At 46.4% G+C, this 23,486-nt stretch overlaps 1 protein-coding gene and 1 long non-coding RNA gene across 5 annotated transcripts in view; one reads left to right on the forward strand and one right to left on the reverse strand.

The window, feature by feature from the left end:
* The window catches only part of POLQ (DNA polymerase theta), a 131,870-nt gene extending 111,021 nt beyond the window's left edge, over positions 1 to 20,849 (reverse strand). For 2 of the 4 annotated variants that reach the window (XM_043538750.1, XM_037909805.2), the window contains exons 1-6: positions 20,579 to 20,849; positions 17,404 to 17,586; positions 16,192 to 16,322; positions 14,144 to 14,300; positions 4,918 to 5,026; positions 3,161 to 3,380 (exon numbers count right to left, since the gene is read on the reverse strand). In XM_043538750.1, the coding sequence (XP_043394685.1) occupies positions 3,161 to 3,380; positions 4,918 to 5,026; positions 14,144 to 14,300; positions 16,192 to 16,322; positions 17,404 to 17,586; positions 20,579 to 20,768 (990 nt within the window). In that variant the 5' untranslated portion in view covers positions 20,769 to 20,849. Of the gene's footprint in view, positions 1 to 595; positions 1,278 to 3,160; positions 3,381 to 4,917; positions 5,027 to 14,143; positions 14,301 to 16,191; positions 16,323 to 17,403; positions 17,587 to 20,578 lie in introns of those variants that run through there. The other 2 variants (XM_043538752.1, XM_043538751.1) reach the window with 2 other exon arrangements.
* LOC122464181 lies at positions 6,018 to 21,831 on the forward strand. Its single transcript, XR_006288112.1, has 2 exons — positions 6,018 to 6,110; positions 21,735 to 21,831. It is a non-coding gene; the product is annotated as an uncharacterized LOC122464181 (long non-coding RNA).
* Positions 21,832 to 23,486: the final 1,655 nt, after the last annotated feature.

Here is a 23,486-nt window from a genome sequence, read left to right on the forward strand (position 1 = left end):
ACAATGTGGACACTATCAGCATCCATGAGGTAATTAACAGGGTGCTGTAATAGCTTACACATAACTTACTCTATCATGGCTTCATTCAAACACACAAAACTCCATAGCCTTCCTCCTCCCTGACCACGACACATTTCTGGATAAAAAATTTTGATGCCCCAATCATACATGGGAGGAATAATTTTGTCACGCACAGACTGCATGGACTACCTCTAACTGAAATGGACTAGATTTGGAAACAGAACACATTTTCCCAAACACACACACACTCACTCTCTAAGTTCACTGTTTCCAGACAGCTCCATAGATGCTGAGTGATTATAGAGTGGCAAACTTAAGCAATTATTACTTTAAGAAAAACCATGAATGACCCTAGCAATCAGTTAAAATACTCTTTAAACCTGTTCTTTACTGTTTGCATTTTGCCATTTTGAACTCCACACTCTGGGGGGTTGGAAGGGCACCAAACTGATGGGATACAATCGCCATTAGTGGATACATGCTGGTAGCTGAGGCTTCTCATAATTTTTGCATTCTTAGAGCAGAAGTCCCTCCCATTATTGTAGTAAGCTTTTAATTCGAATCAGAAACTTACCTCGCTCAAGGGCAGCTTCTGTCTCCTCTGGGTTTACTGCAGACCCAGAATTGACTGCTGATCCTGTTCCAAAGCCTGTTCTGGCTGGTTTCAGAAACAGAGTCACTTCATGGTCCTCACTCAGAGCCTGCTCCTGGCTCCCATCAGTCCCCATGCTGGATTTAGGGGACAGAAGGGCGCATCCAGGCTGACTAGGTCATCATGCACCACGGTTGACTCTATGCTAGGCACAGTGCCAAGCACCAGTCTAACTCCTCATAAAAACAGGCATGAGCCTTACGAGTTGCACAAGGTATGGTTCTGATCCCTGGTCTTCGAGCACGTGCTCTTGAGACACTTAATTCACTCCCTGCACTGGTCACCAGTCTGGAAAATTTGCAAAGCTGCCAGCTTTTTAGCTGTCTGCTGGTACGTGTGATCACTGCTGGTACTTTTGCTTAAGTGAATAGTTTTACTGGCCTCACATCAGAGATTCACCGAAAACTGGCTATAATCCCATTACCATGAAGCAGTGTGCTTTATAAAAGGCTTGTTCTGCTTGATCTCCATTGCAAACACAGAAGGCTCTCCGAAGATGTGTTTGCAGCTCAGTGATCAGAAGACAATGGAAGAGTTAATGCTGACTTACTGAGTTGCTGCTGTATGCCAAGGAAGGATGGCTTCCATTTTCAATTGAGTCAATTGGAGATTGTCTGGATAGAGAGAACAAAGGAAGTTGGCCCATGGGATTGTGGGATACTGTTGGTGGACTCCCAGGAGATGAGTCAAGCAGGGCTGCATCTACATTGCAAAGGAATAGGGCTTAACCCTGGGTCACCGCTTGACCTGGGCTTGAACTCTCCAGGGTGCTAGGACTCTGAGCCCAAGTCTGAGAGACATGTGTGTAGATGGTAAGGGGTTTGGACTCAAGTCTAAGCCTGAGCCCAGGCTTACACTGCAATGTACACATACCCTAACTTGTCTAGATAATTCTTAACTTGTTGTTTCACTCTTTTAGCCTCAGCTCCTACTCCATTTACACTGAGGTTCACTGTGTTAATCATCCAATCACTGAACCCTTTTAGCCGGGGGGGCGGGGAGGCATTTGAACAATTCAGCCATTGCTGCGTTTTCTGTTATTGTCTTTCCCTCCTCACTGAAGTAAATGGGCCTACCCTGTTCTTGACCTCCCTCTTGCTTCTCATATATTTGTAAAATGGTGTCTCAGTACCTTTATGTCCCTAACTACTTTAATTTCATTGTGCGCTTTGGCCTAATTTTGTCTATACATGCTTGTGTTTTTTATACTCATCCTACATCATTTGACCTAGTATCCACTTTCTGCATAACTCTTTTTTGAGTTTCAGGTCATTGAAGATCTCCTGGTTAAGTCAGGGTAATCTCTTACCACACTTCCCATCTTTCCTGTGTATTGGGATAGTTTGCTTTTGTGCCCTTAATAATGTGACTTTAAAAAACTGCTACCTTGCCTAAACATTTTTTTCCTTTAGACTGCTTCCCAAGGGATCTTACGTACCAATTCTGAGTTTGCTAAACTCTGCCTTCTTGAAGTCCATTCTCTTTATTCTGCTGTTTTCTCTTCTACTGTTCCTTCAAATCATGAACCCGATCATTTCATGATCACTTTTACCCAAGCTGCCTTCAACCTTCAAATCATCAACCAGTTCCTCCCTATTTGTCAGAATCAACTTTGGAATTGCTTCTCCCCTAGTTGCTTCCTCTGCCTTCTGTAATAAGCTTGTCTCCAATGCATTCCGAAAACTTGTTGGACAATCTGTGCCCTGTTATATTACTTCCCCAATACATGTCTGAATAGTTGAGGCCCCCATCACCACCAAGTTCTAGGCTTTGGGTGGTTTTGTCAGTAGTTTTTAAAAGGGATTAAAAAGAAAAGGCTCCTTGCTAAGGATTAAGCCGTTTGAATTAACCTAGCTAGGAAATTTTCATGTACATTTTTAACCAGATAAAAGTTTCTGGGACCCAGCATTGGAATGCAAGGCTCTTCTGTTGTATTACTCTGAGTTCAGGTGCTCAAAACCTGCAGAGATGCAAAGGTATTTTTGCCAAGATATTCAGGTAATTCTCCATCACTGGCAAACATTTTAATAAAGATTGCATTTTTATTTTATTTTATTTTTAAAGATATGCTCTAGCTCAAAACAAATCATTTTGGGGAAGTTCTATGTCCAGTATTATACAGGAGGTCAGACTAGATGATCATTATGGTCCTTTCTTTCCTTAGAATCTATGAACTTTTATCTCAGATGTGTCCAATTAGCTCCAATCTAGTTCATAAGAGGGGATGGAGTATCTCTCTGAGGCAAAGGGAACTAGGGACAGATAGGCCTGGCTGGGGAAAACCCTATCTTGGGAAGGAGTTTAAGATGGTTTATCAATAAAAATCAAATCACAGGAAAAGCCCTTATTTTGAGTGCACACACTATGTTAGAAACAGGGTAGGAATGTCAGCTACTTAAAAACATTACACATCTACTGATACATTTTAATTAGACAGTAGAAACAATGTCATCCTGGAGCAGCTAGTTCGCAAGAATCAGTAGTTACCTTCACTTGCAGCATGGGTTGGAATTCCCGCACCAGCTTCATTGAAGAGTCATAAATATTACGGCCAATTTTCACCCACTCCATGAGGGGAACAGGCCGAAAATCAGTATGGTACAGCTCAGCATTCAGCCAGGAGGCCAGAAGACCCAGGTTAGGGAGGGTGGCACTCATGCCTACTATCTGTATGCTGTCAAAAACAGGACTGTTCTCCTTTGTCTGTCTATAATTGGTTAAAAGAAAATGAAAGTTAATAGAACCCTAGGCCAGTGTTCTGGTGCAGAATACCAAATCCTATCCATCCAACCCGGGATCCCGATGCTCAAAGCAATACATTGAATACCTTGGAGCAGAAAAATTGATTACTCTCCTCTCAGCATACATAACTACAAATAGAAAAGTACTTGTGGCACCTTAGAGACTAACAAATTTATTTGAGCATAAGCTCTCGTGAGCTACAGCTCACTTCATCGGATGCATGCAGTGGAAAATACAGGGGGGAGATTTTATATACACAGAGAACACGAAACAATGGGTGTTACCATACACACTGTAACAAGAGCGATCAGGTAAGGTGAGCTATTAGCAGCAGGAGAGGAAAAAAAACGTCTAAATCTGTGTAAAAACTAGGGCTAAATCACTCACCAAATGTATGGCCGATCCATAACTCTAACCACAGAATACAGGATTGATTTTTTGTAAAAGCTCATCTGCCACCATAGTGTACAATTTTTTAAAAATTATGTATTTCTTAATCCACCACTATGTATGCTCCTGCACATTCTACATGCCTTGCTGGGCATGCTGTTAATGTCCAACACATATACAAAGATGTAATTATTGTGGAGCATCTCAACACAAATTGAGTCCTGGTACTAGATAGATCATGTCTGGTCTGAATTACATTGAAAAAATTAAATCTCCATTACACACAATTTCCTTTCTTAGAACATTCACAAAAGCAACAACTATTCAAAGCCTTACACTCCAGCTCAGGATGGCTTAACACTTAGAGTAATGAAGGGCTCACTGTCGTATTATGGCTTGTAGATGTTTTATGATTTAGTATAGAAGACACTTGTGATCATTGCTTTTTCATCTTTTCCATGTCAAATGGCAATACGCCTGTAAGCAGGTAGAATAACTCAGCAGAGAATAGCTGTAGTCAACTAAGGCTTTTCTTTTGCATATAATGTTTATAATTAATCAATCAAAAACAAACAAACATAAGAAAAAAGGAGTAATAAAATTTCCTCATTTTAGCGTTCATTCCAATCCTACAACCGTAGGTGCAAACCTCTGCTCCAAGCTATCCCCTTGTCTACTAAAGACCAACGCAGGATGCCCGATCATATACTTCTTTCACACATATCAAAACGTTGATAGTGAGATTAGGTTGTGAAAGTTAGCTTACTTTATATTTGAACTTAAAGCTTTATCCCAATTTCTTTTCCCAAAAAAAAAAAAAAAAAAAGAATTTTACATCAACACACATTTAAAAACATGAGGAAAAAGGTTTTTGACTATAGTGATAGCCTCCTGATGTGGTGAGACCTTAATAACCGAGGGATCCTAGATCAGAGTTCTCACCAAATTCCTGGAGCCAATCCATATCTCCAAAAAGAAAAAGGAGTACTTGTGGCACATTAGAGACTAAAATTTATTTGAGCATAAGCTTTCGTGAGCTACAGCTCACTTCACTGGATGCTGAAGCTGCTCAGAATTCAGTATTAAAAGACAGACACCCCCAGTCTACCCACCTTTTAGCAACTTTCTCTGTAATAAATCGAACTTTGGTCAGCAGGAGTTCCAGCAGATATCCTCGGTGAGAATCTCCCAGCATGTGCAATTCATCCACAACCACCATCCCTGGTGAAAAGAAGCACTGCAGATATTACACTCACCAAAGCTCAGAAGCAAGAACAAACCTCCATCACTCCATCAGCACCATATTCCATATGAATGGTTGAAATTTACAAAACTCCTGTGCATGCCAGTGACATTTCTGCAGCTTCCTGTCACTGTTTCTCTTCCGATATTAGTGCATGAAGCAGCAGATCAGTTTCATGACATTTTACCTGCAAACATTTTTTTGTTTAAAAAAAGAAAGTTAAATTTGACAGTGTGTTTGGTGGAGTCTAGCTAGCAGAGCGCCCATCTTTCCAAATTACATCATCTTTCTAAATTCAACATCTCACCAACTTAAGGTTACCCTGAAGGCTTGTGTACAGAGTTATTTCAGAATGGCTACTCTTCTTTAAATTCATACCCTAACTCAATCCAAATTAATTACAACATCTTTCTAAATTTCCAGACCTCACCAAACTTGAGAAAGTCTAGATGAAATGAACGTTCCCACCTCACTTAAACTAGGTTTATATTCAAGTTTGCCAGCATAGTGACATAGGTTGTGGAGGTGATTTTTTTTTTTACCAACATAGCAATGCTGGAAAAAGCCCTAGCATAGACGTAGTTATACTGATAAAAGAGTGTTTTTACTGGTATAGTTTGCTTTGCTCAAACCAGAATAAGTTATACTGGCAAAAGCACCGGTAAAGCGCTCCTAGTGTACACATAGCTGAAGACCGAGAGAAAAGATGCCCCTCCGTCCCCCAAGCAACATAAAAGCAAAAAGACAACTTAGCTCTGCCAGCTACTGAGGTCTGGTCTACACTATGAGATTAGGTCAAATTTAGCCGTGTTAGGTCGATTTTATAAGCAATGCATCTATACAACCAACCCCATTCCGCCAACCTAAAGGGCTCTTAAAATCAACTGCTGTACTCCTCCCCGGTAAGGGGAGTAGTGCTAAAAATCGACCTTCCTGGGTCGAATTTGGGGTACTAGAGACGCAGCACTGTGCAATTCGATGGTATTGGCCTCTGGGAGCTATCCCAGAGTGCTCCAATGTGACCACTCTGGACAGCATTTTCAACTCCAATGCACTAGCCAGGTACACAGGAAAAGCCCCGGGAACTTTTGAATTTCATTTCCTGTTTGGTCAGCGTGGCGAGCTCAGCAGCACAGGTGACCATGCAGTCCCAGAATCGCAAACGAGCTCCAGCATAGAGCGAACGGGAGAACCTGGTTCTGATTGCTATATGGGGAGAAGAATCTGAGCAGGCAGAACTCTGAACCAGCAGAAGAAATGCTGATATATATGCCAAAATCGCAAAGGGCATGGTGGACAGCGGCTACACCAGGGACACACAGCAGTGCTGCGTGAAAGTTAAGGAGCTCAGGCAAGCCTACCAAAAGGCAAAGGAGGCAAACAGTCACCCTTGGTCAGAGCCCCATACATGCCGCTTCTATGATCAGCTGCATGCCATTCGAAGGGTGGGATCCTACCACTACCCCACCACTGTCCATGGACACCTGCAACGGGGAAGTCTCACGCATCACGGAGGAGGATTTTGTGGATGAGGAAGAGGAGAATGTGCAGCAGGCAAGCGGAGAATCCGTTCTCCCTGGCAGCCAGCACCTTTTCATCACCCTGGAGCCAATACCCTCCCAAGGTGTATTGTTCCCGGACCCTGAAGGCGGAGAAGGCACCTCTGGTGAGTGCACATTTGTAACTACATTACAGGGGTTAAAAGCAATTGTGTTTAATGTTTGATTGAAGAATGAAGCACTGAAGAATTAGGATGCATTCACGGCCAGTACAGCTACTGGAAAAGTCTGTTAACATGCCTGGGGATGGAGCGGGAATCCTCCAGGGACATCTCCAGTAAGCTCTCCTGAAAGCCTTTGCAGAAGGTTTCAGGGGGCAGCGGGGCTGCCTTATTTTGTCCTCCACAGTAGGACAATTTACCACACCACTCCAGTAGCAAGTAGTCTGGAATCATTGCAGCACAAAGCATGGCAGCGAATGGTTCTGGGTTTTGGTCACATCCATGCAACATTTGGTCTTTATCTTTCTGTGTCAGTCTCAGGAGAGTGATATCATTCATGGTCACCAGGTTGAAATAGGGGATTTTTTGTAAGGGAACAATAATCCCCTCTGTTTGGTGATCCCTGGCACATTAGACCCCGTTCATGCTGGGCTGTTTGCGCTTGGCTAAAAGGGATCAGCCCGGAGAATAGCCACACATGGGGGGTGGGGGGGAATTGCTGCTGCACATACACCCCAAAACCACAGCCCCTCCTTTTAAATGGCAAACCCAACTGGTATTGCTTGCTATGGGAAAGAAGGGTGCTGCAGTTTGAAACCATTCCCATATGTTATGAACACAGAAAAAAACAACCCCGTGTACCCTTTGGCTTACCATGGCTGCCTGGAAACCGAATTCTGTTGCCCAGCCGTGCGTGATGTGTCACCATACCGGCAGGCACTCAATATAAAAGGCAAAATACGACCTTGTACCTAAAACACATGTGCTGTCTGCTGTGAATTGCTTGATTCACTGTGAAAATATCCCTTTTGGTCTCAGAAATGTATCATCTTAAATTTTACTTTCCCTTTTTATCCCCCCTGCAGGTTCAAAAATTTCTATGTTCCCTGTATCAACTCTGTCCCTGAGGTTATCGCAGATTAGAAGGCGAAAAAAAACGCACTCTCAATGACAGGTTTTCAGAGCTCATTTAGTCCTCCCGCACTGATAAGGCACAGCTGAATGCATGCGATGGCAGAGGCCAGGAAAGCATACAGTGGGGGTGATCAGAACACGCAGGAGGACATGCTGAGGCTAATGGAGAGCAAACGGACATGATGAGGTGTCTGGTGGAGCTGCAAGAAAGGCAACTAGAGCACAGACCCCAGCTGCATCCATTGTATTACCGCCCAGCCTCCTTGCCAAGTTCCATATCCTCCTCACCCAGATGCCCAAGAAGGTGGGGGGAGGCTCTGGGTACCCAGCCACTCCACTCCAGAGGATGGCCTAAGCAACAGAAGGCTGTCATTCAAACAGTTTTGATTTGTAGTGTAGCTACAATAAGCAATGCAGCCTTGTCCTTCCCTCCTCCTCCATCCCACCCGGGCTACCTTTTACTAGTCAGCATTGTCAGTGATCTCAATTTTTTTTTAAAATAAAGAATTAATGGATTCAAAACAATAGGGACTTTATTTCCTTTGCCAGCTGTGGTCAAAGGGGAGAGGGGGATTGGCTTACAGGGAAGTACATTCAACAAAGGGCGCAGTTTTGCATCAAGGACAAACACACACAACTGTCACACCATACCCTGGACAGTCATGAAACTAGTCTTCAAAGCCTCTCTGATGCGCTGCACGCCTAGCTGTGCTCTTCTAATTGCCCTGGTGCCTGGCTGTTCAAATTTGGCTACCAGGTGATTTGCCTCAACCTCCCACCACACCATAAACGTCTCCCCCTTACACTCACAGATATTATGGAGCACACAGCAAGCAGCAATAACAATGGGAATGTTGGTTGCGCTGAGGTCTAACCTACTCAGCAAACAGCACCAGCACCCTTTTAAAAGTCCAAAGGCACGTTCTACCACCATTCTGCACTTGCTCAGCCTATAGTTGAACTGCTCCTTACTACTGTCCAGGCTTCCTGTGTACTGCTTCATGAGCCATGGGAGCAAGGGGTAGGCTGGATCCCCAAGGATAACTACTGGCATTTCAACATCCCCAATGGTAATTTTCTGGTCTGGGAAGAAGTCCCTTCTTGTAGCTTTTCTAACAGCCTGGAGTTCCAAAAGACGTGAGCGTCATGCACCTTTCCTGACCATGCCATGTTAATGTCAGCGAAACAGCCCTTGTGATCCACCAGTACTTGCAACACCATTGAGAAGTACCCCTTGAGGTTTATGTACTCTTTGGCAAGGTGGTCCAATGCTGAGATGGGGATATGCGTTCAGTCTATCGCCCCACCATAGTTAGGGAACCCCACTGCAGCAAAGCCACCCACTATGACCTGCATATTTCCCAGAGTCACAACCCTTGTTAGCAGAAGGTTATTGATTGCCTTGGCTATTTGGATCACAGCAGCCCCCACAGTAGATTTGCCCACTCCAAAATGATTCCCGACTGACCGGTAGCAGTCAGGCATTGCACGCTACCACAGGGCTATCGCCACTCACTTCTCAACTGTCAGGGCAGGTCTCATCTTGGTATTCCTGCGCTTCAGGGCAGGGGAAAAGCAACTCACAAAGTTCCACGAAAGTAGCCTTACGCATGCGAAAGTTTTGCAGCCACTGGGAATCATCCCATACGGGCAACACTATGCAGTCCCACCAGTCTGTGCTTGTTTTCCAGGCCCGGAATCGGTGTTCCACTGCATCAACCTGCCCCAATGCCGCCATGATATCCCAATTGCCACATCCCGTGCTTTCAGGAATGTCTGTGTCCATGTCCTCCTCACATTCGTCCTCATGCTGGCGGCTCCTAGCCAGGCTCTGCACATACTTCAGGATAATGTGCGAGGTGTTTACAATGCTCACAAAAGCAGTGCTCAGCTGAGCAGGCTCCATGCTTGCCATGCTATGGCATCTGAACAGATAACCAAGGAAAAAAGGCATGAAACATTTGTTTGCCATTGCTTTCAAGAAGGGCGGGAGGGAGGAAGGGGAGACTGACAACATTTACCCAAAACCACCCACAACAATGTTTTTGCCCCATCGGGCATTGGGAGCTTAACCCAGAATTCCAATGGACAGCGAGGACTGTGGGATAGCTACCCACAGGGCACCACTCCGTGAGTCAATGCTAGCCATGGTATTGAGAACGCACTCCGCCGACCTACTGCGCTTAGCAGGGACATACACAATCGACTGTATAAAATTGCTTTCTAAAGATTGACTTCTATAAAATCAATTTCATAGTGTAGACATGCCCTGAGAAAGGAGAGGGTGATGACATTTCTACCAGAGTGATGTCTCTAGAACATAACTGGTATTTCCATCTTTTGCATTAGCCTCTGGCTAGCTGGTGTCCACATAGTCTGTGCCTCTAGGTTGTGGAAAGAAAAAGCGTATTCTCCATTTGCCTCTCCCAACCCAAAGTCTCCTTCCTGGCTGCTGTATGAGCATGCTGAGGGTGAGCAGTGTCTATGTTGCTCTACCCCTTCCCACAGCCTCTTTTGGATTCTCTTTCCCTATTGAATAGCACCAATGCTTTCCTCTCATTTTTCTTACAACTTTCCCTAGCAACATCAAAGTGGAATAGACCTGATTCTAGTCATTTTCATTGCTGACCACAGCACAAAGCACTGAATAGAAGCAGGGAAAATAACGGTCCAATCACTTTTCAATCTGCTATAATTTGGCAAAACTATATGCAACAATAAAGGTACTACAGCTGCCTGCAGATTCAGGCAGACACAGCGCTGCATTCATTTACACTTGGTTCACATTTATTCTCATTAACCTGATGGCTACTGCAACAGCTTCCTACTAACCAAGGGCAAGTGGGTTTTTCAAGTCCTGCACAGGATTATTATTTTTTTTTTTAAATGAAACAGCAGCACCTCACAGATCTGTCATGAAGAGACTTCCCTACGAACAGTCTTAGTCAGATGCCCCAGGAGGGCATGTCTCAGATGTGATGTTTTCTGCCATGCAGTGTTACTCTTGGAGGAATTCTGCACCAACAAATTAAAAATTCTGCAAAATTCTGCATATTTTATTTGTCAAAACAACACTATATAATCATGCCAGTTTCAGTTATTTTGGTAATTTATTTCAGAATCCCTGTCAGCAACTATGTCTGTAACAATACAGGCATAAATTTTCCCCCAGGGAATATAGTTAAAGAAATCCCTAAAACCCAGTTCCTGTTTCTCTGCCCCATCCCCCTACAGAGCCCAGCTGAGGGGCTAAACACCCACATCCCCTCCGCCTAGATCCCAGCTACGGGGTGCCCCCCAGCTCAGACACTGGGACCCCCTAGCCTCCCAAGCCCAGTCCAGGGCATCCCCCACCCAGACATTTGCAACCCATATCCCCCAGAGCCCAGTCATAAGGTGCCCCCCAACCCAGACACTCGCACCCCCTCCTCTCCCAGAGCCGAGCCACAGGGCACCCTACAGCCCAGACACTCACACCCCTTTACCCCCCCCTCCCCCGCCCCAAGCCCAGGGATCCAGAAGGAGAGAAAGACTGATGCTGGGTCCAGGGCTTGTGTGGCATTTCCTTCTCACCACCTCCTTCCTTCAGGGCCTGCTGGAAACTGCAGCAGGGTCTTCTATTTGCGAGCTGGGCTCTGCCAGGTCCAGTGGCGGCCGCAGCTCTGCAGCCCACTTCTGTGGGGGGAAAGGAAACTCTGCACAGAACATTAATTTCTGTGCAAATTCTGCATTGTGCAGTGGTGCAGAATTCCCCCAGGAGTAGTGTGTTGTGGTGTTCACAAAAGGAATGGAAATTGGCACTGAGTGCTCATAATAACAAATGGCCTGAATTGCTTCCTGAAATAAAGCCTATAATAGCAATGGTATTCATATGCCAAAAGACAGAGTACTACTGTCTTTTTTATGGGCAGGGACTTCTGTACCTCCTATTGTTATTCAGGCATTACATCCAAGCTCTCAGTATAACCATGTATATGGGAATCTGAGCCATGCTCAAATCAGCCAGGCCTGACAGTCATTTATACATACAACGCTTCTTTCGCCAAGCAGTACCATGGAGGCATCCGTTGAGATTATACTGCAGCCGCCAAAGTAGCCACAATGGCTCAAACAAGGCGGCTACCCTCATCTTTAAAACAGAAGTAGTCTCCATTGGTTGCGCAAGTCCCAGCATGTAACATTCTTTTTAACTCAGCAACCTGATGAGCAGCGCAAGCAGGGCGGGGAAGGGGGTTGTAATCTCTTTAAACTGCATCTCTACTGAAAATGAAGACAGCTACAACATGCAAGGTGCTCATGTTACTCTGAGGGCTTGTCTACAGTTATTCCAGAATGGCTACTGCTTTTTAAATTCATACCCTACCTTAATCTGAATTTATTTGCAAGTGTAGACAACCCCTAAATTGTTACAGTTCTTCGGGGCAGCCACAGAAGGTTCAACTTCTTTTTTATATCAAAAATGCTAAAATCCAGATATTTTTGAACTTCTACTTTTTAAACTTAATTTTTAAGTTACAAACCTACCACTGGTAACACAATACAAACCCACTCCCAGCTGGCACATTTAACAGGGAGGTTTTTCTTTAGTCTGCTCTCCTAAAATTTCTCTAGATTTATTCCTCACATTGATACTAAACAATACTGCAAGGAAACTTCCCCCTTTCCTGTTTATCGGGATGCAAGCAACTGCATAGATTACATAATAATTAAACTCAAATCAAAGTGCTCGGAACTGCCTTAGGCAACAGACATATCTGCCAGCAGCAGGAATTGAGTTTCTCTCAACAACTTCCAGAAGCAATGTGAGCTGGCAGCAGGGGGTTGACACCAACAAAAGGAACAGCTCAAGCTTGAGATGGAATCCAGCCAGAGCTGCAGTTGTCTCTCAATAATTTATCTCAAAGAATAAAACACTCCATGAAAAAACTAGTCTAAATTTAGACTTAAAAGATCCAAGGTACAATGTTGCAGAATTACACTAGCTTGCTGTTGGCTATATTTAAAGTCATTTTCAGCCTCTGTCTCTTCAGGCTTTTATAAAATTTACCTCCAAAATTACCCTTTGGGATGAAGTTTGTCATGATTATTTTACTCCAAAAGTGATTTTTTGTGAGGGTGGCAGACATTAGTTAGTTTGCATAACTTCCCAAATAATCAAGTATCAGAAAATGATATTTTATCAGTCTGATTTTTTTTGTACTTTCAAATAATGCAAGACAATTTCACAAATTTTAATGAGGTAGCGGTAAGTAGACACAAGCTCTGCACATCTAATCATATACTTATCTGACTCTCCACACCTATATAATCCTCCTTTGGCAATATTCCCCCATGAGGACATAGGGATTGTACTAGAAAGGCATAGGGATTGCACTAGAACTAATCAAAAACTGCAGCTTAGCACACTGAAGTACACCCACACCTCCACTGGTCAGCTAAAAGTATTTATAGCACATAAATCACTGTAGTCTCCAGGGTCCAACATGTGCACATCACACATGAAGATAAAATCATCGGCCTCTTAACTTTGCTTTCTTACTCTCGTCTTTAAGAGCTACCTGACTGGTACAATGAAAAATTATGGCATGAAATGCACACAGGTCAGGAAAGTCAAGGGTGAGGGTCACACAATTTAATATTCATTTAGTTTTGTGTCTTTTCTTGGTTTAAAATATCACTCCAAATACTACAGTAACATCACAGGCCCAGGGCAGGGCAGGAAGGATTCTGTATTTAACAACAGTGTATAAAGTATCAGCTAGGCAAACACAAAGGAAGAATGAATTTTTAATTGTGCTGGGAAAATACAGCTTCCTCCTCACATGCACACAGAATACCCAGAGATTCTTAATCGTTTCACATCTCTTTACATGCATCTTATTTAATGGACACCACCAAAACCTAGGACAACAGCAATACAGCAAGTCCACAACTGTGAAAGACAGCAGGCTTGATTCCTCTTAAATTACTATTGGAAAAAATAATTTAAGGTTATTGTCCTCCTAGTCACGTCAGCCAACACAGATGAGCCTCATCCATAAATTCCAACCAACCAGACCCAGAAAAGCCCCATCTACAATTCCATCCCCGCTTCAGACCACAAGTGCGATCCATCCATTCCACACATACACATTTCCTAGCCACCCCATCTGGTGATTTTCCACTTTCAAAACCCTGCATTCAAGCTGGAGACAACTGGTATCACCTAGGATGCAGCCATCTCATTGTTCTGCCAGGTCCCAGCCTGTACACTTACTGATAGTTAAAAACTGTCTCAGTCAAAGAGACACACCCAGGTGCCACAGCGTGTCTCCTTTGCACAAGGAGTACAAGGCAAGAGTAGAGTAAAAATAAGGGCTTAAACATACACAGTGCACATAATCTCAAAACAAAATTCATGAATTGTACACAATAAACATGCTCCTTCCTCCTGCAGACAGATCAGGCCCTAGCATCTTACCCAGTGAGTCCATCTTGTTCTCCTCTATGAGTCTATTGATTAGTCCGTTGGCTCTCTCAATGGTGCAGACAGCAACATCTAGTGCTGAGAAACGTCCAGCAGGGGAAGTGCTTCCCATATAGCCTTCTACCCGCACACCCACCTCCTGAAACAGAGTCTGTGTGCCAGGGAGACAGAACATTTGTTCACAGAATTAGAATCTTTACTTATGATCAGCGTGTGCTGCATACGGGAATCAGCACAGTACAGTACACACATCCTAAAACAGACATTCCCAACACTATATTAGCTAACCCGATTAAGAGCATGGCTGAGCCAGCTAGTGCCTGCTGTCTCCTATTCAACTGTGCGCTTTCTGCCCCACAGCAGAGCAGCCCAAGTCACTGTGACCGAAGGCATCCCTCTATTCACACCCTGCTCTTTATTGTAATAAACTTTGTAGAAAATATGCCTTGTGAAGTATGATTTGAAAATGTATAACTAATTGGTCAATTAATATTATAGTGAAATGTGTGTTGCTACATTATATGTAAAGTTGTAAATGCCCCATATGATGTTATTAGCACAAGTTCAAACTCACACAGCTCTGCCTAGATAAGTTGTTAAAAGACCTATCCTAAACAAAGGAATATGTGTTTACTACTTTTATGTAAATTGAGGTAAACAGGGTCCTCAAGACAGCAGGAGGAGGAGATGGCAGGAAATAACACAATTTGCAATTTACCAAACACAAGTGGATGAAGAAAGAGCCTGAAGCCCCTTCACCACCAGATTCCATGTCACCTTCCTTACTGCTTGAATACGTTACTTTGAAGGGTAACCCTCTGAAGAATCCACCTCAAAGGTTCACTGGCCTATAAAAGAAAAGGATAGAGAACCTCAAGCTCTCTTTCACCCAAGATGACAAAGGCACCAGCACCTTTGGGAGAGATCCTGGCCAAGGAGAGTCAGTCACCATTTTGCTGGAAGACTGGGTGAGAAAGGCCATCTTAAGGTCTGGAACCAAAACTTGCTAGATTAAGTTTTAGACTTTTAGATGCATGTTTTCACTTTTATTTGCTGGTAACATCTAACTTTATGTCATACTTGAAATATTGAAACTCCTATCTTCTTCGGTTAATAAATTTGTTTTGTTTTTAATCTAAAACAAACAACACAGTGCTGTGTTTAAACTGAACAATTTGGTAATTCCAGTTAAAGTAGCAAATTGTTGAAAATTGACTCCATGAAAGGGCAATGAACCTTAATATCTGAACAGCTCAGGAAAGGGCTGGACACTGCAGAACACATGTTTTGGGGAAAATCCTCGACTGGGAGTGTGTTGGGGTCACCTAACAAGTAGTAACCAAAGCTGGTGGAAGCCAAGGTGTGACTGGTGCATTGCTGGCAAGCTGCTGGGGTCAGAGGTGCTAGACTAGGACTCCAGCTATGCACAGACACACAGTGTGTGACCTGTAGGCTGGTTGTGAACAGCCCAGGTTGGGAGCTACAGCAGCAAAGCCTTGTGAAGTGTGCAAAGCAGACAGTGACAACCCCACTCTGGTCTGGATTGCACCCCAGAACGTGACAGCCTTATTGCAGGAAGAAGTGCACACAGCTGAAGGAGAGGTGAGCAGCACCATCACACTGGAAGTTTGTTTCAGAAGAAAACCAGACAGGTGTTCCAACAATGTCAAAACATCCTGTTTCAACAGTTTTGGAATAAACATTCACAATTTTTATTTTGAAATGACCTTGTGTGATATATACACTATACATAAATTACACACACACAAATAAAATACAACATAAAAAGTAGAAATTGAAATGAAATGTTTTGATCAACTGAAAATTCCTTCACAGAGACTTTCAATGTTTTGGATTTTGTTCTGATTCGAAACTAAACCAATTTTCAAAATCCTTTGCAAAACAGAATTTCTGTCTTCCACAAAGCTCTATTTCCACAACACCCCCCAATTTCATACAAACGTTTTCACACGATTAAGGTTCTGAAAAGGTTTAATTTGACAACTTTGAGCCATACCCCTACACTCCTGTACTCCACTTACCTGTAGGTAATACTTTTTCTCTTTGGCCACAGAGACGAAGGGGAGGATGAACAGAGCTTTCTTACGGGTCTCCAGGACTCTCTTCAAGATGAGTAATTCAGCAATCAGCGTCTTCCCAGCACTAGTAGGAGCTGAAATAACAGGATCCAAGAAAAGTGTGTCAAAACTTAAACTGCAAGCGATTAGCTACTGGATGACCCCAGAGGTGGAAACTGCATGTAAAGAAAAATATTCAGAAGTGCCTAAACATCTAAGCCACTTTTTAAAAATGGGATTTAGGTGTGTCTGAAAATTTTACTCAGAGACTTTCACTTTAAGGCTAGTTCATACCCAGGCCCTGGTCCGCCATGACTGAAAGTCATTACAACTTTGGTGGCTGTTCAGTCACCCAAGTAAAACAAGCCAGTGGGTCTCCATCCAGTTCCTAGATGACAGGAAGCCACATAAAAGGGTGCTGCCACAATTGTTACTAACTGGCTCCCTGTTACGAGTCTCAGAAAAGACACCAACTAAGGAAATGGCCAAGGAGACTGGACTCCCTCCTCATATCTGGTCTCATCAGAGCAGGTCAGAGGCACATCAGTGGGCTGAGCCCAATTACTGCTGCAATCTGTGCTGTACCACCTCTAACGCAAAGATGATTTCAGCCTCCAGAGCCGTCAGCCCAGCACCTTTTAGCAGCAGTAAAATCATTTATATTATATTAGTGAAGTTATAGTTAAGGCTACAATGTAGTCACAGAGGTCACAGAAGTCATGGAAACCGTGACTTCCAGCAACCTCCTTGACTTCAGCCTGCAGCAGTTGGGAGCTGCAGGGTTCACCGCCACGCACGGAACCCCCGAGCTCCCGGCCAGCAGCAGCCCCTGAAGCTGCAGGGGTACCCCACAGTTCCCAGCTGTCGCAGCTGTGGACAAACCCCCAAACTCCCAGCCACCATGGGCCCCCAGAGCTGCAGGTGGCAGCGGTACCCCAAGCCCCGAGCTGCTGTAGGCAGCTCCTAGCCTCTGTGTAGCTGCCCTGCTTCAGGCTGTATGGGGAATCGCGGATATCCATTTTGTCAGGGATATTTTTAGTAAAAGTTACAGACAGGTCACTGCTTCCATGAATTTTTCTTTTTTGCCCATGACCTATCCCTGACTTCTACTAAAAATATTCATGACAAAATCTTAGCCTTAGTTACAGTGCATGATTCTGTCAGATGTCTGCATACCTGAGTAAACTAGATTCTTCCCCTCCAGGACTTGTCCAAGCATCAGGCACTCTGCTTGCCATTCAAACATATGTACTACTCCCAGACTGTGGTATTTCTCCAGAACTACTTCAGGAAGACCCCAGCTTGCCAGGAGCAGCTTGTCTGCTTGGTCATCAGGAATATTCATCTGTTGGCATTGCCCTTTGGGAAAAATTCCAACATCAGCAGAGGCAGCATAGTGAGTAATATGACACTAAGGCCTTATATGCACTAAACTTTCAGAAACTGCCATGCTGAATCAGAGCTGTGGTCCATTTTATCAAGGATCCTATCTCTGACAGTGCCCAGGACCAGCTGCTTCAGAGGAAAGTGCAAGAAACCTTACAAAATAACCTGCCCCCCCCAGAGAAAGTTTCCTCCTAACCTCCAATAGTTAGGAGATTGGATTATGGCCTGAAACATGAGAGTTTATATCCCTTTCAGAAATGTTGCTTATTCTTTTCATTTTTACTATTCTAATTCTGGATATTCTTGCCATCCACTTAAATGTCCAGTCCCTCTTGAATTTTGCTAAAGCTCTTGGCCACAACGATCCACAGGCTAATTGCACATTGTATGAGTAGTATTTCCTCCCATCAGTTTTTAATTCACTGTGTTTCAATTTTTTTGAATATCTCTAAATCCTTGTAATCCAAGAAAGGGTCACAAGAAACTCCTGATCTACCGACTCTATACCATTCATTATATTCTATGCTTTTATTACCTCCCTTTTTATTTGCCTCCTAAAATATTTTCACTCTCTTTTCATATGAGAGCTTTTCTATACCACAAGCCATTTTCTTTGCCCATCTCTGAACTATCTGCTTTTTGAGATGAGGTGATTTGATATGAACACAGGTTCCAGTTAAGGGCAATTAAGATACTAATAGCACTGTAACAGGGGTGGGCAAACTATGGCCCGCTCCAGCCGGGGGCCACACCATGTGGCTCGGCCCTGCTCCGGTGCTCCAGCCAGGGCACAGGGTCGGGAGCCGCACCATGCAGCTCCCGGAAGTGGCGGCATGGCCCCGCTCCGGCTCCCACATGCTCCAGTGGGAGCTGTGGATAGGGCAGCGTGCAGAACTGCCTCCGCGTAGGAGCTGGAGAAGGGACATGCCACTGCTTCTGGAAGCCCCTTGAGATAAGTGCTGCTCAGAGCCTGAACCCCCTGAGCCTCTCCCCACGCCCCAACCCCCTGCCCCAGCCCTGATCCGCCTCCCACTCTCCAAACCCTTGATCCCAGCCCGGAGCACCCTCCTGCATCCCAAACCTCTCATCTCCAGCCCCCACCCCAGAGCCCGCACCCCCAGCCAGAACCTGCACCCCTGATCTATCTCCCGCCCTTCAACCCCTTGTCACAGCCCACAGCACCCTCCTACACCCCAAACTCCTAATTCCCAGCCCCACCCCAGAGCCTGCACCCCCTCCCACACCCCTACCCCAATTTTGTGAGCATTTGTGGCCCGCCATACAATTCCCTCAGGCCAAAAAGTTTGCCCACCCCTGCATGATAACGTTCCTTATATTTTCCATCTCATTTCTTATGCATCCTAACATTGTTTCCTTTTTTTGTGTATGCAGCTACACATTGAGCAGAAAACTTCAGTTTTCACCACAATTCTGCCCCAGGTTTTTTTTCCCCCCGCCTTGTTATAGCTAATTTAGAACCCACATTAGCACACCCTGCCTTCCTGAGCTAGCACTGGTGAGAGGTTCACTCCCTAACACCCCAAAAATAAAAGGCTGTGTCTCTAGCTTTAAAGAGCAGTTTTCACATTCAAAGATCCCACAGCACAGAAACTAAGGATACAAAGGGATGAATCAACCAAGCCCCTTCAAGAATGAAAAGCAGCAGCACCACTCAACAGAGTGAAGACTTTCAAGGGACAAATAGGGTACGTCTACACACAATAAAAAACATCAACAAGTCTCAGAGCCTGGGTCAACTGACTCAGACGCACACCGCACAGCTGGCATTGCAAAGCTAAAAATACCAATGTAGATGTTCGGGCTCAGGCTGGAGCTTGGTGAGGGAGGATGGTCTCATAGCCTGGACTCTAGCTCAAGCCTGAACATCTACACTGCTAATTTTAACCCCACAAAAGCCTCTATCAACACCAGCTAGCACTGAGCGACTCAGGAATGTCACTTATTGAATCATTTTATAGGGGGTCTCCCATCCAAACACTGACCCAGCCCAACCCTGCTTGCCTTGTGGGATAGGACAGCATTATATCAAACATAAGGTGGTAAATGTCTGCAAGCAGAGTCTGAGAGGTGTCAGTGTTTACAGAAGAGCTGTGAAAAGGGATGAAGACACAGGGCATTAAACACTAAATCAAAAGTCACTCCACACGCCTGTGTGCTTGAAGATATCAGGGAGCTGCAATCAGGACCCCAGGGAACTTACTGCATCCAAATGAATGACATTGCCAATTTGCTCTACTCTCATTAAAAAGAAAAGGAGTACTTGTGGCACCATAGAGACTAACAAATTTATTTGAGCATAAGCTTTCGTGAGCTACAGCTCACTTAATCGGATGCACATCTATGAGCCTCGTTTTCTATCCCAAGTAATGTAAATAGTAGGATGCATTAATTGTGTTATGCTAGCACCTAGAGGCCCCATTGTGCTAGGCGCTGGACACACACACACACAGACTGCTCCCGCCCCATAAGAATTTACAAGCCACGTGCATTTTATCTCCCTCTCAGCCAGTAAGTGGTACGGAAAGGGGGGGCGGGGGGAAGGGGAATTTCTGATTCCTCTTGACATTGCCCCCCTCCCACACACACACACACACTGAGGGTTGGGCCCCCGTGGCTGCCCTGCGCGCTGGGAGCCAACAGCCCTGTTCTCCCAACGCTGCACCGTCCGTGGGCTCAGGGGACATCACAGCGCTGCCCTGGCCGCTGGGCCCGGCTCCCGCCCCTCGAGCGCTGCCCGGCGGGTGCTGCCGCGCCCGGCTCTGCCGCCGGGCTGGGACCAGACGCCTCAGGAGCCGGCCCCACCGGAAGCTCTCCCAGGGGGCTCCCGCGGCCCCCGCCAGCCCCCTGCAGGGCTGGAGCCGCCGCCCCACCGGGGTGGCAGGGCCCGGACCGGTCACACACCCACCCCCCGCACGGCTGCAGGAGCCGGCGCGCCAGGCGCTACCTGAGCGGCTCGGGCTGCCGCGGCCCCGCAGCGAGCGCTCCAGGCCGGGCGGGGGGCTCAGCACGGGCCGGGCGGGGGCCGCGGACCCGAACTGGCTGCAGGCCCCGGGAGAGGGCGGGGAACGGGCCAGGCCGCCCCGTCTCGGCCTCCGGCTGGTGCTTCCAGCCCGGGAACGAGGCACCGCCGCCATCTTCCCGCCCAGCCATTCAAACCCCTAGCACCGTCCCCTCCCCCCATCGCCTGCCGGCTAACGGAACCAGGGCGCGCGGCCAGCCAATCGGAGAGCGCGTGGCCACAGAGCGAGGGGCGGGGGCGGGGGCTCCCGCCGGGGGAAGCGCAGCTCGTTAGCGCCCCCCTGTGGTCAGGTTGCGCCCGCGAGCGCACGGGAGGTTGGGTCGGGGTCGGCCCGGCCGCGGCGTCCAGGCTAATGACAGCGCTGCCCCGAGAGCAGAGACCCTGATGGCAGCCCGCACTGCGCCTCCCGCTCTGCGGTTCAGGCTGCCAGCGCCCAGCAGCCAGGCGGGGGAGCCGCTCCCCGGTGACTTCAGCCGCACAGTGCCCAGCGCGCATACGGCCTTGGTTCCCCTCCAATGCGGCTGATAGGAGCCGCGGGCTCCCCTTGCTCCCTGCTCGCGTTCCCCGCAATAATAGGGAGTAAGTCAACAGACCCACACAAGGATGCCCAGATTCCTAGGCTAGAAGGGACCATGGGGGGTCAAGCATCCAGGGCTTGCATTGCAGAAGCTGCGAGCTGGGTTTTAGGCGTTGGAAATTCGTGACACAATGCAGCTGGCAGTTCCAATGCTTTTTATTTTCACACGAAACAAGCATTAGCAAGGACCCGAACACACCACGTCCCACAGCCCCAGCTGGTACCTTACAACTGCAACACTTCAGCATCTAAGCACTCCCCCTCAGGAGGGTAGAAGCAGGCAAAATTTGCAAGGGTGGGCCCTTGCTGTTCGTTGTTCCCTCCGTCACCATCAGGACCTGAGAAACCTGGGATCACATCTTCCGGACATTCTGAGCACTCAGCTCCCACTGATTTCAGGCTCAGCTGTGCACGTTCACCCCTTCTGAAAATCAGGCCACAAGTACCCCTCGTTCTTTTTGTGACCACTCTGGAAAGCACTTTCACCTCTGATGCACTAGCCAGGTATACAGGAAAAGCCCCAGGAACTTTTGAATTTCATTTCCTGTTTGGTCAGTGTGGCGAGCTCAGCAGCACAGGTGACCATGAAGTCCCAGAATCACAAACGAGCTCCAACGTGGACCGAATGGGAGACACTGGATCTGATTGCTGTATAGAGAGAAGAATCTGTACAGGCTGAACTCCAACCAAAAAGAAGAAATGATAATATATATGCCAAAATCGCACCGGGCAGGGTGGACAGAGGATACAACAGGGACACACAGCAGTTAAGGAGTTCAGGGAAGCCTACCAACAAAGGAGGCAAACAGTTGCTCTGGGTCAGAGCCCCATACATGCAGCTTCTATGATCATCTGCATGCCATTCTAGGGAGGACCCTACCAGTATCCCACCACTGTCCGTGGACACCTGCAAGGGGCGAGTCTCGTGCAACAGGGAAGAGGATTTGGTGGAGGAGGAGAATGCACAGCAGGAAAACTGCGAATCCGTTCTCCCCGGCAGCCAGGACCTTTTCATCACCCTGGAGCCAATACCCTCCCAAGGTGGGATCCTGGACTCTGGAGCCAGAGAAGGCAGCTCTGGTGAGTACACATTTGTAACTGCAGTACAGGTGTTAAAACTAATTGTGTTTGTTTGATTTCCCCAGAAGAATTGGGGTGCATTCACAGCCAGTACAGCTACTGGAAAAGTCTGTTAACATGTCTGGGGGTGGAGCGGAAATCCTCCAGGAACATCTCCATGAAGCTCTCCTGGAGGTACTCTGAAAGCCTCTGAAGGAGGTTTCTGGGGAGGGGTGCCTTATTTTGTCCTCCACAGTAGGACACTTTACCACGCCAAGCCAGTAGCAAGTAGTCTGGAATCATTGCAGCACAAAGCATGGCAGGGAATGGTCCTGGGTTTTGGTCGCATTCAAGCAACATTCGGTCTTTATCTTTCTGTGTTAGCCTCAGGAGAGTGATATCATTCATGGGCACCTGGTTGAAATAGGGGAATTTTTGTAAGGGAACAGTAAAAGGACCCAATTCATGCTGGGCTGTTTGCGCTTGGCTAAAAGGGATCATCCCTGAGAATAGCTACACTGGGGGGGGGGGGGGGGGGGGGGGGGGGGGGACGGGTGAAGGGATCATCCCAGAGAATAGCCACATGGTGCTGCACATCCACCCCAAAACCGCAGCCCCTCCTTTTAAATGGCAAACACAACTGACGTTGCTTGCTATGGGAAAGGAGGGCACTGCAGCCTGAAAACATTCCCCTGTTATGAAGGTGGAAGAAGCCAACCCCACCTACCCTTTGGCTTACCATGGCTGCCTGGAAACTGCATTCTGTTGCCCAGCCGCCTGTGATATGTCATCATACCGGTAGGCACTCAATAAAAAAGTCAAAATGCAACCTTGTACCTAAAGCACAGGGCCTGTCTGCTATGAATTGCTTGATTCACTGTGAAAGAGTCTCCTTTTTGGGCTCAGAAATGTATCATCTTAAATTTTACTTTCCCTTTTTATCCCAGCATGTTTCTATGCTCCCCCTATTATCTCCGTCCCTGAGGTTATCGCACATTAGGTAGTGAAAAAAAAACGCACTCATGACATGTTCTCCGAGCTCATGCAGGCCTCCCTCACTGATTGCCTCCGTGCATTCAGCTGTGCCCTTTCAGTGGCAGAGGCCAGGAAAGCATTCAGTGAGCATGATCAGAAGACACAGGAGGTGATGCTGAGGCTAAGGGGGGAAGCAAACTGACATGATCAGGCATCCGGTGG

This window comes from Chelonia mydas, chromosome 1, assembly GCF_015237465.2.
Source record: "Chelonia mydas isolate rCheMyd1 chromosome 1, rCheMyd1.pri.v2, whole genome shotgun sequence".
NCBI classification, from domain to species: Eukaryota; Metazoa; Chordata; order Testudines; family Cheloniidae; genus Chelonia; species Chelonia mydas.